The sequence below is a fragment of the Charadrius vociferus genome, unplaced genomic scaffold (genome assembly GCF_000708025.1).
Source record: "Charadrius vociferus isolate BGI_N301 unplaced genomic scaffold, ASM70802v2 scaffold14, whole genome shotgun sequence".
Taxonomy (NCBI): Eukaryota; Metazoa; Chordata; class Aves; order Charadriiformes; family Charadriidae; genus Charadrius; species Charadrius vociferus.
The window spans coordinates 9,501,468-9,514,116 of NW_009648876.1; the positions used below are offsets into that span (position 1 = coordinate 9,501,468).

General features: G+C 51.6%; 1 protein-coding gene across 1 annotated transcript; it reads right to left on the reverse strand.

Annotated features, from left to right (window-relative positions):
* Positions 1-9,121: 9,121 nt before the first annotated feature.
* Positions 9,122-11,926, reverse strand: PROX2 (prospero homeobox 2). The gene is made up of 6 exons (XM_009887033.1): positions 11,719-11,926; positions 11,242-11,628; positions 10,600-10,643; positions 10,066-10,173; positions 9,418-9,612; positions 9,122-9,307 (listed from the first exon to the last, which is right to left on the reverse strand). The coding sequence occupies exons 1-6, from the start codon at positions 11,924-11,926 to the stop codon at positions 9,122-9,124; spliced, it is 1,128 nt and encodes a 375-aa protein (XP_009885335.1).
* Positions 11,927-12,649: the final 723 nt, after the last annotated feature.

The following is a 12,649-nucleotide window of genomic DNA, read 5'->3' on the forward strand; positions in this document are numbered from 1 at the left end:
GTTTTGTCTTTGGAAGCAGCAGCCTTCCTCCAGCAGCGTCACTGACATGTTGCCCTTGAACCCTATGCACACAGGGATTCCGTCCTGCGCCCGGGATGCGTCTGAGCCAAGCTCTGAACAGTTAATGTGGAGCAGATAAACCCTGTTACCAGAGAGGGAATGGCACAAAGATGCATGTCTTCAGTGATGCTTCTCAGAAATCACCTTATAACTTCTCATAGACTAATTAACTTGAGTTTTATCTAGGGGTCGTGAGTCATGAGTCAGTCCTCTTCCATTCTGCAGACGGGCTGGGGAGATGCTACACCTTAATGTGGGACGGTGGATGCATCACATGTGATTTTGAACTGTTTATGGTGTGGATTCATGTGCTAGGCCATGCTACGGTCGTATGTATTGATAGCATACCCATGTGCTAAATCTCAACAGTGCAGAACTGAGTTGTCATGGCAGGGGATTTTCCCAATGCTATGGGGAAAACAGAAATTGGAGAGGTGCCTGCGTAAAGCCTTCCTCCCTATTAGTCTCAGTGCTCCTTTATTTGTAGCAGGATTTAGGGCTATTGTGTGTAGATCGTTCACACATAGGGCCTGATTTTTTTTGGTAACACCGTATCTACTTTGTCATTATTATTTTTTCGGATTTCTGTTTTACACCTGCATGATCTCAGAGTTACATCTACAATACTTGCATTTATCTGTCCTCTCTGCCTTCCTCTCCCTCAGCTCTCTTAATTGTTATTTTGTATGTCTGAGAATTCCTTTCTCAACTTTAGCTTCCAGCATGCATTGTTGTGTTTTGGGCGTGGGGCTCTTAACTCTATAGTTTATTTCCAGTGGAAAAAGCCACTGAGTGCTTGCAAACACATGGCCATTCAATAATATACTGAATAAAGACAATTGAACTGGCACCAGACGGCTTACGGGAAAAGCTTTGTGAGATGGTGAACTGAGTTTTGCAAACTGCTGAACTAGCAAGATCGCTGGAGCATGTCACAGGGACGATGCAAGGGCCAATAAATTTTTCTGAAAAGACAATTGGGACATTACACGCTGCTTTCAGGTAGTGTCAGTGCCGTGCTCCTGAGGAACACCTTCCACACTGGTTCCAGCATCGTTTGCAAAGAGAGGAGCTGCTCTGCAAAGGATTGCTACTGCCGCTAGTTGCCGAAGAACAACAACTGCGGGAAGAACAGCTGGATGGCTCTGCGGCTGATGGTGGGCTGTGGTTGACATAACAGGCTATACAGTAGTATTAAGAGAGGTAAGATTTTCTGATGGTAACTGCCGGTCTACTGACTGACTGAGGCCTTAATATTTCTTATTTGTTAAGAAACGGATCTTGAGAATTGAAGTTAGGGTATTCCCGCATAAATGTTGGCCTGCTATTCATAATGCAGTCAAAAGCTAAACTTGCTTTTGCGTAACCAGTAAATTTGGGGGCAAATGGTCACATGTGGTGGTGTGGTGATCCGAGTAAATTGATACCATGAGGAGATGGTGGGCTTCACTATGAGTGTATTGATGCAGACAGACCGTAGGCTGTTAGCAGGGAACAGGATGGCCACCAGTGTTCCCGAGTGTGCAAAGGATAGAAATGGCTATCTAAATGGCTATATTTTTGTGTGAAATACTAAGTGTGGTTTTACGGAAACACGCTTGCAGCGACTCGGGAGAAAGAGGATTCTGTAGCTTTGTCTCAGCTATTCGAGAGTTGACATGGCAACAATTTGTTTGGCACCAAACAGCTGCTCTGTGCCATTGCAGTCTTCCCCACAGTAGCTGCTCAAGAAACACTGACCCAAAGATAATTCCTTCCAGCATGAAGTGGCCCCTTCTAAAAAATGAAATGTAATCATCTTTATGAGTAAGCCCAGGATCTGCAAGGGTTTTGTTTCCCTGATTGGCGTGACTTAAAATGCAGAAAATTGCCACCGGCATCCTGGGTACATTGCAGGTATGGAGGATGCTTACACAAGCAAATCGTAAAGTATAGTGTTAATGGACATTTCTCCAGTTAAGTGCTAACATATGGGTGAGTACAGTATTGTCACTCCTTTACATTTCAATAAACAATCAAAGCTCCGTGGAGTTCTTGAAACCGAACATTTGTCACCAGATCAAACGGTCCTGCCTTGGCTTGGCTTGTTACAGCCTTGGGAAGCCAAGACCCTGTGCCATGAATACAGAGACCTTTACTGACTGGGCCGTTACTGAGATGGCGTTTCCAACTTCCAGATGCTGCCAGTTCCTCCAAAGATTGCTCTGGCCTTTGGGATAACATCTCTCGTTAAACGTTTAGTCAGAACCAGAGGTGAGACTGCTTTGAAGCTCAGAGGTTAGAAATAGCTGCAGAATAAATGGGCTGTTTGAAGTCGCAGCATAACGAAGAAAAAGGTGGCGAAGGGCTTTTCCTGAGCTCTGACAGCAGCGGTGGCTCCAGGTGCTGCACAGGGGCTTGCGCTCTACCCAGAGGTTCTTTGAAGAGTTCACTGCCAAGTGAAAAGCCCCTGGTGTTCCGTGCTCGCTTGGAAATGCCATGCTATGGGTACGGCCTCCCACAAAAGAAACCACAAACTCAGACAAAACCCCTGGGCCAGCAGCTGTCAGAGCTGAGAAGATGAGCTTTGCTGCTGCTTGGCATGACGCTCACAGCTGCAGCCCGGGACACTTCTAAACATGAATAGATGGTGTTCTGCTTTATAATGCTTGCTCAAGAGAGGAGAGCACTGTGGCTTTTAAAAATACCATTTCTATAGCATTATCTTTTTGTAACTGTAGCTACTATTTCAGAAGTGGTTTGTTTCAAAACGGCTTTTGTACTTGTTTTTATCTGAGCACAGGTTGCACTGCCAGTCACAGAGACTCAGTAGGCGCAGAGATGCGCAGGGCTGGCCTCGCTTTTCCCTTCAGCATGAATTCACGGTGTTTTCAAAAGTTGTCCTTATTTCTACTGTTTCTTACTCACAGACCTGGAAATTAGAAATGGAAAAGAATTATTTAAGCTGTTGGATATTCTGTGCTCACTCTCTGAGGACCAAAATGAGGACGGGTTTTATACAGCGATGTATAGATATGTATATACACATATGTGTTGTCAGGTATTTTGCTTAGTTTTTAAAAATAATATGAAGTATTTTTTTATAATTTCTGTTCTTTGTGTAAAGCTATGGATGACGCATACGTGCTTCAGGAAATCCAGTAAAATATTTTCCTTGAAATTTAATGGTTTTTTCCTCTATCTTGTATTTTTCATACTCCCAGCTTTTCACTTCACTGCTTGCTTTTAGCTGCTTATTTTCCATGATTGCAATAAGACAAAAAGATTGATCCTGTCACGTACAGGCTGGCACTTTTAAGAATGATCCTTGTTAATCTAGCAGAACAACTAGTGAGAAAAGAATAAAAGCCTGAGCAATAAACACCAGCAGGGAAGCTGCTGCATTTCGCTCGTGCCAGTTGGACTTAATGTGTGTCATTAAGAGTTGCTTAGTAGGTAATGGGAAATGGCCACAGAAAGTGTTTTACTGGAATAGTAAAACCAAGAATGGTGTTTGACCCTAATACACAAAATGAAAATTACCCTATGAACTTCTAATCAAAAGCCTAGTGCTAAAAAACAAATTACTAAATTTGGGAAGCCTGTAGGAATACTGCAGAGGCTGACGGTAGATGTGATTGCTTACTGTAAATGTGCTGAAAGTCATCTCAAAAGGAGAAAATAGGAAACTTCTCAAATTTGAGGTCTCTGTAGTTTTTGTATGTTACCAAAAAAAAAGTCGATCGTGACATGGAACTTAAAGACATGGGACTTCACCAGCAACTCAGCAGCCTGTACAGTTAGCTGAGAAGGAATTAATACATAAATATGGACTGAATCCTCACACATGTTGAGTGCTGACCTAAATCTGCTTTTCCTTGAGATCCATGACACAGCTTTACTTATATAGCTGTTGTCAAGCATTCTAGATCAGGGCAGCTTTTAAAAATGGGTTTGCTAGTTTGGTATTTATCTACACCCAGACACATGTGCTTGTTCTCTGGCAGCCTGGCTCCCATCTTCTCCCACCCCAGCTGCCTCCCCTCTGAGATGAGTATTACCCTGGCCAACGTGCTGGTTTTGGGTGGTGGAGGTGAGTCTGCACTCAGCTTCCAGCAGAGGCTGACTGTCTTCTCACTCCTTGGTGCACTCTTGCTCAGAAGTATCTTCCTTGAAGGCCTCTGGGCTACATGATGCAGTCACAGTGCTTGCCCATGCTGCCGGGTCTGGGCAGAGCTCCCTGCGAGACATCTCCCTTCTCCACCCTGCTCACAGAGTTGTCTTTAAGGTCATCGAGTCCAACCATCAATCTAACACTGCTAAAACCACCACTAAACCATGGCTCTGAGCACCGCGTCTACCCATCTTTTAAATACCTCCAGGGATGGCAATTCCACCCCTTCCTCCTGGGCAGCCTGTTCCGATGTTTAATAACCCTTTCAGTGAAGAAATTTTTCCTGTTATCCAATCTAATTTTGAGGCCATTTCCTCTTGTCCTAAGAGGACATCTCTGCACCTGAGCTGCTGCAGGCAGGCTGTTGAGCCGGGGTGCTCCAGAAGGGAGAGTGCAGCCTGGTCTGTGTGGCTCCATCACCACTGTCTCATCAAAACAGGGCTTTTCGTGGTATAAGTCAAGGGAGAAGAGCCCAACTGGCTGCTGCTATGAGGCTGGTGCCTGGCACAGCTCCACTTGCTGGTTCCCATCCCCTGGTCCATGGCTCGTGCTGATGTGGCATTTCATGGTGTGCAGAAGTGAAAAGCTTTTGCTACCAGCTAGAGACATCACTCTGTCCTGAGGGACCCCACAGGCTGTTTTATCCTTGAGACTGATCCTCACAGCCTCTCCATGTGTCACTTCACCTTCCCCTGGAGTGATGCCAGGTCTGCAGCACAGGACAGCTCTGCGCGACAGAGGAAGGGATGTCTTCTCCGGCTGAAAAGCAACCTCAGATCTCTCAAATATGGTATTTGTACGGTAACCTGAATTAATCTGTCCTTCCTATGCATATAATGGGACAGCAAATGTTGCTGAGATTTCATGAGCATGGGCCACCAGGGGATGCTTACCTGAAGAGAGCTGTCCTGGTGCCAAATACGTATCTGAGATGTGTATTTGAGGGAAGGTCCCTTTCAAGAACACTTGCTTGAGCTGGGAACCTCTAGGGCTGATTCACTTGCTGCAGACAAGTCTGAGTCATTAGCAGGAGTAAAGAAAAATTAGAGATGTTTTATTGCTTGTCAGAGTTTCCCCCCAAGCTATTTTGGCACACGAGATGAACATTCACTAGGAACTTCTTCAAGCTCTAATTAGCTGTACATGAGTAATAAGGGCTCTTATGGTAGGTAATAACATGCATGAGTACATAAGGACTCTCAGGGCCTCACCAGCTTAGTTGATGTGGTCACATCTCCCTCTTTTGGCTGCTGCAGGACACCAGCAGCCCGGAGGCAGGAAACAGTGATTTTTAGTGCTCAGCAGCCTTTGCTGCCGCTGTTTAACTCTGCGGAGTGGGTGCGTTGCTGCGGACGGGTTATGAATGCGATTGGAAATGTAAAAGGATAGCCCCAAGGAATTGTTCCCAGAGGAAACAGTTACGGGTGGTTGTGGGCTTTTTGCATATACCACAGAAATTTGGATAGAGTAAAGGAAAAGAGGTGAGGGTTTTTTTTAAAAGATGAAGCTGAGTCAGCAGTAGGTGAATGCGCTACTCCCATTGCTTCCTCGGGTAATTAGTGGAAAATGGTAAAGCATGAGCCCACCCAAGCATGAGGGTCTCAACCATAGTCGCTGTGTGGGCAGCAGCTGTCCTGTCTCCCCCAGCCCTCCAAGCAGACACTTTGTCGGTAGAAATCTCCCTGTGACAGGCACTCGTTAGTCTTTGTTTGACAACACTGCTAGAATGTAAATGAAATTACATGCCATACCCTGCAGAGCACAACCAGTGAAACCCTAATTGCTTAAGAATTCACACCCTATTTCCTTTATGCTTTAGGCTCTATTACCTCTGGAGTAACCCCAAGTCTCCCCCCCATCCCACCAGATGTGCCGCCTTCTCTGTATCCGGTGCTCCTGTGTCCGAGATGGAGGGAATGCAGCGCGAGTCCCCTCCTTCCTTCTCTGCCAGCCGGCGGCTGCTGCTCGTCCAAGGCTCTCTCAGGAGCAGGGGGCTGAGATTCAGCTCACCCCGCTTCAGCGTTGGGCAGCAGAGCTGTGCCTGCCTGGGTGCAACACCCCTGGCTTCAGGTGGATGAGCACCCCGGGAGAAGGCAGCTGCACCCCACATTCCCCAGACAGGAGCTCTGCTCGCAGAGGGAGCGTGAGGTGACCAAAAGGTGGGTAGATCCTCCCTCTGCATCCCTGACACCTCTGTGCTCTCTGTCAGGCTTGAAGGTGGACAGGAGGTTGAAAAGCTGCTGGGGAAGATGCCAAGCAGACAAGTGCCCTGCGGCCTCGTGTCCTTTGCAAAGTCTCTCTAGCCCTGCTTTTTTTCCCCTTTTTCTGTTGGATAGAAAATCTACCTGGGCAGAATTCATCTCATGGATACAAGTGGTGAGGCCTCATCACCGGCAAAGGACGACTGATGTGGCTGCTGTCTGTCATGGTCATGCAGGTCCCCGTTTCACAGAACCCAGTGTAAAACACGGCTCTGTAATTCCTGCTTCCTTGCAGTTATATGGCAAATGCTGCAGCAGCCATACTGCTCCAAACTCTGGGTCCAGTCCTCTTCATCATCTTTGTTAACAATGGGGTTGTGGAGTCTTCCCCCTTGGAGATGCCCAAAAACCGTCTGGACATGGTCCTGGGCAACCAGCTCTCAGTGGCGCTGCTTGAGCAGGGCGGATGGACCAGATGACCTCCAGAGGTCTCTTCCAGCCTCAGCCACTCCATGACTCTGATTTGGGGCATTGCCTTGCCCTCAGCCCCCCAAGCTGCCACTTAACTGACACCCACAAACTTGCACGTTAGCAGAGGAAGCAAGAAACTGCTCCCCCAGGGACTGGCTGTAAAAAGGCTTTGTCCCAGCAGGATGTCTTCAGTAAACCTGTTTCTTATGTTCCCTAATTATTTAGCTACAGCCAAAAGAATCTCCTAACCCCTTCCCTGAGGCAGGCCATCGTTTCCTTTTCCAGCAGCGTTGGTTTTGCCTACCCAATGCATTGCTTCAGCTCTGCGGTGGTTATTGCCAGCAGGAACGGCACCATCCTGTCCTTCACGGTGCCACCAGCAGCACTTCTCAGGTGCTGTACATTTGATTCAGGCACCTGTAAACTTTGGGATGTGTCTCCCTTTGATCCTCCTGATGGCTGCCGCACTTGATTTGAGCTGCAGTTCAGAGTGGACTGACCCACTGGGGTTTAAGTGAGGACGTTGGTTAGTGGGGGCTGCTCAGCCCTGCAGGGGTGCTGGCAGGAGGAGTAAGACCTTTTGTCTCGGTGTTACTCTTTTCCCAACAAAAGGCAAGAAATTCCCAGGGTAACACATCAGAGCAGAAGTTATCAAATAGGTCTCTGGGGGTGCAAAGGGGTAACTTAAACTATGTGTTTATTTAAAAATGGGTTGAGTAAATTTGGTGTTGGGGATGTAAAATATGCAAAACGCAATACATGATCATACAACCGCAAGCAGGAAATGTGGCTAGCTGCACTCGTGATGGGGAGAACCACTGTAAAACTGCCCCTGTTTTGGAAACCTGATCCTGCCCTGGTGTTATCCCACACTTCCTTACCCCTGCAGACACAGTGCCTGTAGATCACTCTGTGCGCTCATCTGATGCTGGAGCTGTGGTTTTCCTCTCCCACGTTGCTTGTTGTGCTCTACTACCCAGCTGGCACCTTGCAGCACATCCAACAACATCTTGAGTTCTTCTCAATCCTCTTCTCCCCAAGCATTTTGCACAGGGGATGTCATTGCTCATCCATAGTTAAACACCGCTGCCCTCCCAGAGCTTTCCTCCTGGGCCTTTCCCAGGACCTTGCTCCTCTTCACATCCTCTCCCTCCCCACCACCGCCTCTGACAGGATCCAAGAGCCCTTAACACAAAATGCTTCACCACCCTCTGTCGGGTGGAAAAGTGGCCACTGACTCCTGGTCACAGGGAAAAGAAACCTCCTTGGATTTAGATTCTTACAGCAATGGGGCTGCAGACCTCAGGGCCAGCTCCTCACCAGCAAGGATAGCTTGTGTTAAAACCCACAGGGACTGACAGGTCCCAAATAACGTGCTCCACTTTCACCATGGGCACACTGTGGAGCCGAGATGTTTGGGACAGTTTTGCCAGCAGAAGCACCATGTAAGGGATATGGGTGGGTGTTTAACAAGGCATTTGTCCCCCAGGCGATGGGCTGATCGGGGCTGTTTGCACTCCCTGCTCTCCTCCAGCATCATGGGCATTGCTGCTGGTGGGCAGTCACTCCTGGTCGCTTCCACCAGCACACACTCACCTGCTTGGCCACAGCATGCAGCTCTTGCCAAACAGCAGAGGGGAGGCAGGGGGAAGGGGGAGTAGTTGTTCGTGGTGACTGCGACAAACACTGTTTTTACATCTCCCAGACAGGGTAAACCATCCTCATGGGGTGCTTGGAATGCTGGAATTCACCAGCTGTTTTCTTTGGATACTGGTGTGTTGTATCTGGACAGAAATCGAGGCATGCTGTTGGACCGGGCACATCCACCAGTCTGCTGCGCCAAGAAAACTTTGCCCGCTGCTAGGACCTCTGCCTGCTTTCTAAACAGAAAGGCTGTTTGCCCTGACCTGTGGCCCTCTGGAAAAGAGAGGGAAGGTGACTTGCCCAGGGTCACAGGGAGAGCTGGGCATGGCGATTTCCCAGGCTCCAACCTGATGGCTTCATCTCTCTCCCTCCCCTCCCTGGGTCTCCAGCAGGACCCCACTGGCTTTGAGCAGGGGAATAAAACACACAACATAAAATCCCAGCCCCTGAGGCAAGCGATAGACCTCACCCAAGGAGCTGTGTTACGGGACAAAGAGAAAATAGTGAGAATAATGGATGGTGTACAGAGTGCCCAGGAGGTACTTGGTGCATGGTGGCTGCACACAGGACCCAGGGCTGCTTTCGTGGAGACTCAGCTGCGGAGCAGTTCCTGGGAGCAGCTGGTGGCTTTGAACCCTTCTGGAATGTCACTATCCAGTTTGGAAATGATTTTGTAAATGGGTTTCTTCCAGGAGGGGTCGGCATCCTTGCCTGCCCTGACGGCGCTGAAGAACTCCCGCAGCGTCAGGCTGGCCACCTCCAGGAATCGCCCTGGCACCTGCAGCAAGATGGGCATCAGCCCACAGCACCACCGGCTCCCCGGCTCCCCCTTGCCCCAGCAAACCCCACCAGCCCCGCTGCCCCTGCCCCCTGCCTCCCCCTCCTCACCTCAAAGTCATTTCCCTTGTTATAGTGCGTGTTGAGGGCGCGGAAGAGCTCCGAGTCCCGGGAGACCCACAGGGCACCAGCATCCACAACACCCTCCAGCAGAGCCTGCCGGGCAAACTTCTCTACCTGGATGTAGTAAAACTCACGGAAGTTGCTGAACCACTTGATGAGCTGGGAGGTGATGCAGCGGCTGAACTGCAGGGGGGGAGAGCCAGAGGACAGGCGTTATGCCAGCTTGGAGCCTCCTGACCCATGAGCCCCTGCAAACCCAGCCAGGTGCTGCTGGCCTGGCCCCAAACCCAGCCCAGCCAGGACTGTGACATGGGGGTGTCCACGGTGCCTCTCCCCACTGAGATTTGGATCCCACCAGCCCTGTGGCGGGGAGGCACGTTCGTGATATGCTTCAATCTCAATGCCTCCATCACACAGAGCGATGACCTGGCAGCCCAGGCCTGCCGTGGCCCCGAGCAGCCGCTCCCGGGCAGCCCATGCTGAAGTGTGTGTGCCACCCCCCCCCCCTGCCAGTGAGGTGGGGCTGGGGGGACACACGAGAGCATCCCCTTCCCTGTGGTTCCCCAGCGATGTGGGCTGGGTTCCACGTTGCACAGGAGCCCTGCTGGGCACCAGCACCGGGTGTTGCTGCTTTACCTGCACGTCGAGGAAGTAGGTTTTCAGCAGCGTGGAGCTGGGGTAGCGAGTGAAGAAAAACATCAGCTTGGCCTTCTTCAGGTGGCCAGGGGTCAGTGCCTCCTGGATCTGCCTCGAGGTCAAGGAAAGCCTGCACACAGCAGCCCGACCGGCTTGGTGTGTCCCTGAGCAGTGGCCCCGGCACGCACATGCCTGGTGCCTCAATAACCCCTTCCCATAGCCTGGCAGTAGGGTGGAGGGGGTTTGTCCCCAGACGAGCAGCCACTGGCTTTTCCCTTCAGCATCCCTGGGGAAGCTGCCGCTCCCTACGGTGCTTCCCAGGCTGGTGGGAACAGGGATATCCATGAGACACCTGTTCCTGGCATAGGACGACAGGACCACCAGGATAGCCTAAAAGAAGGCTTGGGACCTCCTAGCTCCTCAACTAGGTTACAGCATCTAACCAACCCTGAGGAGCAGCAGTGCCCCTCTGCAGCTCAGGACCCCTTCCTTTCCTGCCCACCCCTTTTTAGCCATCTGTGGAGCAGTGAATACCGTGGCCCTGGAGAGACCAGCAGAGGCCTTGTCAAGCTGTGGCTCTGGAGGACAAGGGGAGCACATTCAAGCTCAGGGACCTCTCTAGCTTCAGCTGAGCCCAGGGACCTTTCCAGTTGCCCCCAAAGGATATATGGGTGGAAGCGAAGGGCACCCCATCCATCGCAGCCTGCAGCTCCCCACAGCCGTCCCTGCCAGCCGGCAGCAACGCCAGGCTCTCCACATCAGCAGGGCTCAGGGGAAGAGGATGCTGCTGCTGCTGTCTCACAACCGATGACCTCAGTTTCACGGTTCCCCAGTGCAAGTTGAGGGGCTCCAGAGGACCACTCTCTGGAGCAGAGGGGCTCCTGCGAGAGCCGCTGCCCCAGGGGCCAGGCTGGCTGCAGCCCAGCAGCTGGCTCAGCAGCTGGCTGTCCTGGACAGTGGTGGCCGAACCCAGTGGATAACCCATGCTGGGTACCTGACAGGGTTTTCTGACCCCCTTTGAACTGAAGGAGCCAGCATGAGAGCCTGGGCTCTTCCCTGAAGTTTCTGACAGGGCCTCAGCCTGGGGTGAGCCTAGCGAGCCTGGTGTGTTCATGGGAGATGACTTAGCAAGTGGCTTTCTGCATTTTCCAGAAGCAAAATACTCCCTTCTGGCACCTGGTCCCAGCAGTGGGAGGCTGTGGTGCTGCTGCGGAAGGTGGCTGGCTGCCTTTGGCCAGATGGTCTTCAGGACAGAGTCCACCACCCGGGATGTCACCCCAGCCAGCTCGTGCTTCAGTGCCTGCGAGAGGACCCTCGCTGCCAAGGGCAAGTCACCCTTGTCGCCTCTGTCCTCATCCTCCTCCAGCTCATGCACCTCCAGGATGTTTCTCCAGAGAGGCGCTTTGCGCAGGTCACTGGTGGCAGTGGCACTGTCCTTGTCTGGGCTGTCTCCAGGCTTCCCAGGCAGTGGATGTGCTTTCTCGGCACCTTCCTGGGTTTGGGCAACATCCCCAGAGTTGCAGACCTGGGAGAACTTCTCCTGAAGCCACCTCAGCTGCTGCTCTAAAAAGCAGAGCTGCTCCTTCAGCTGCTGGCAGCCCTTGGCATGGGAGCTGCCCCCCACAGGGGCCACTCGCCTGGCTGCCCCCGCACCCTGCTGGGGCACCCTCGGCTTCCTCTTGCTCTCCCGGGGCATCTCATTACCCCTCTCACTCTCCTGCCCAAAAGCTGCCTCCAGGCTGGTGCCAAATTCCAGGCGGGTCGGTGAGAGGTTCATGCCTTGGATGATGCTCTCCACCCTGGCCCGCTTGGCTCGTAGGTGCTGGTCAGAGAGCTGGTCGCTGTCACCAGCACAGGGCATGGAAGCTGGGGCACGGGTTCTGGGGAAAGGCAGGGCTTGCCCTCCTTCTCCAGGAGGTGCACCGCATTGGTAGTCCTGAGGCAGGGCCACTGCCTGGGAGGAAGGAAAAAGGATGCAAGGATCCAGGCTCCTGCCAACCATCGGGTGGCTGAGGAGCTGTGATATCAGGGATGTGCTGGGGGAAGGCAAGAGAGAGTTGGTCTGGAAACAGGGCTCTGTCTTCAGCCCCTGGCTGTGCCCTGAAGTGGCACAGTCTCTGTCCTGCTCAGAGGCAGTGTTGCCATCCATTGTCTCTTCTTCCTGCCTGGACACCGGAGAGCTGACCCTCAGATGATTTGGGATCATTTCCAGTGATGGACTGGCAGGCTTCCCAGGTGTTCGAGGTTTCAGCCTGCTAGAGGTATGGAGATGGGGAAAGAGCAAGAAACGTCAGCAGGCAGGACATCATACAGCAGCTCTGCATGCAGGTGGCCAGAGATTTTCCTCCCAGATTCCCAGGGCATCCCTATTCCCAGACCATTCCCTGCTCCTGGCACTACCAAACCCATGAGCAGGCTGTCGTGAGTTGCATGACAGCAGCAATGCCCAGGACACTGTCACAACTGCCACCTACCAGCCAGACATTCATGGTGCCCAGAGTTTGTTTCACATAGTTTGAGCCCTGGATGTGCCCAGCAGTGTGGACTTCCCACACCACCAGCTGCGCCTGCAACGGAGGCCTTC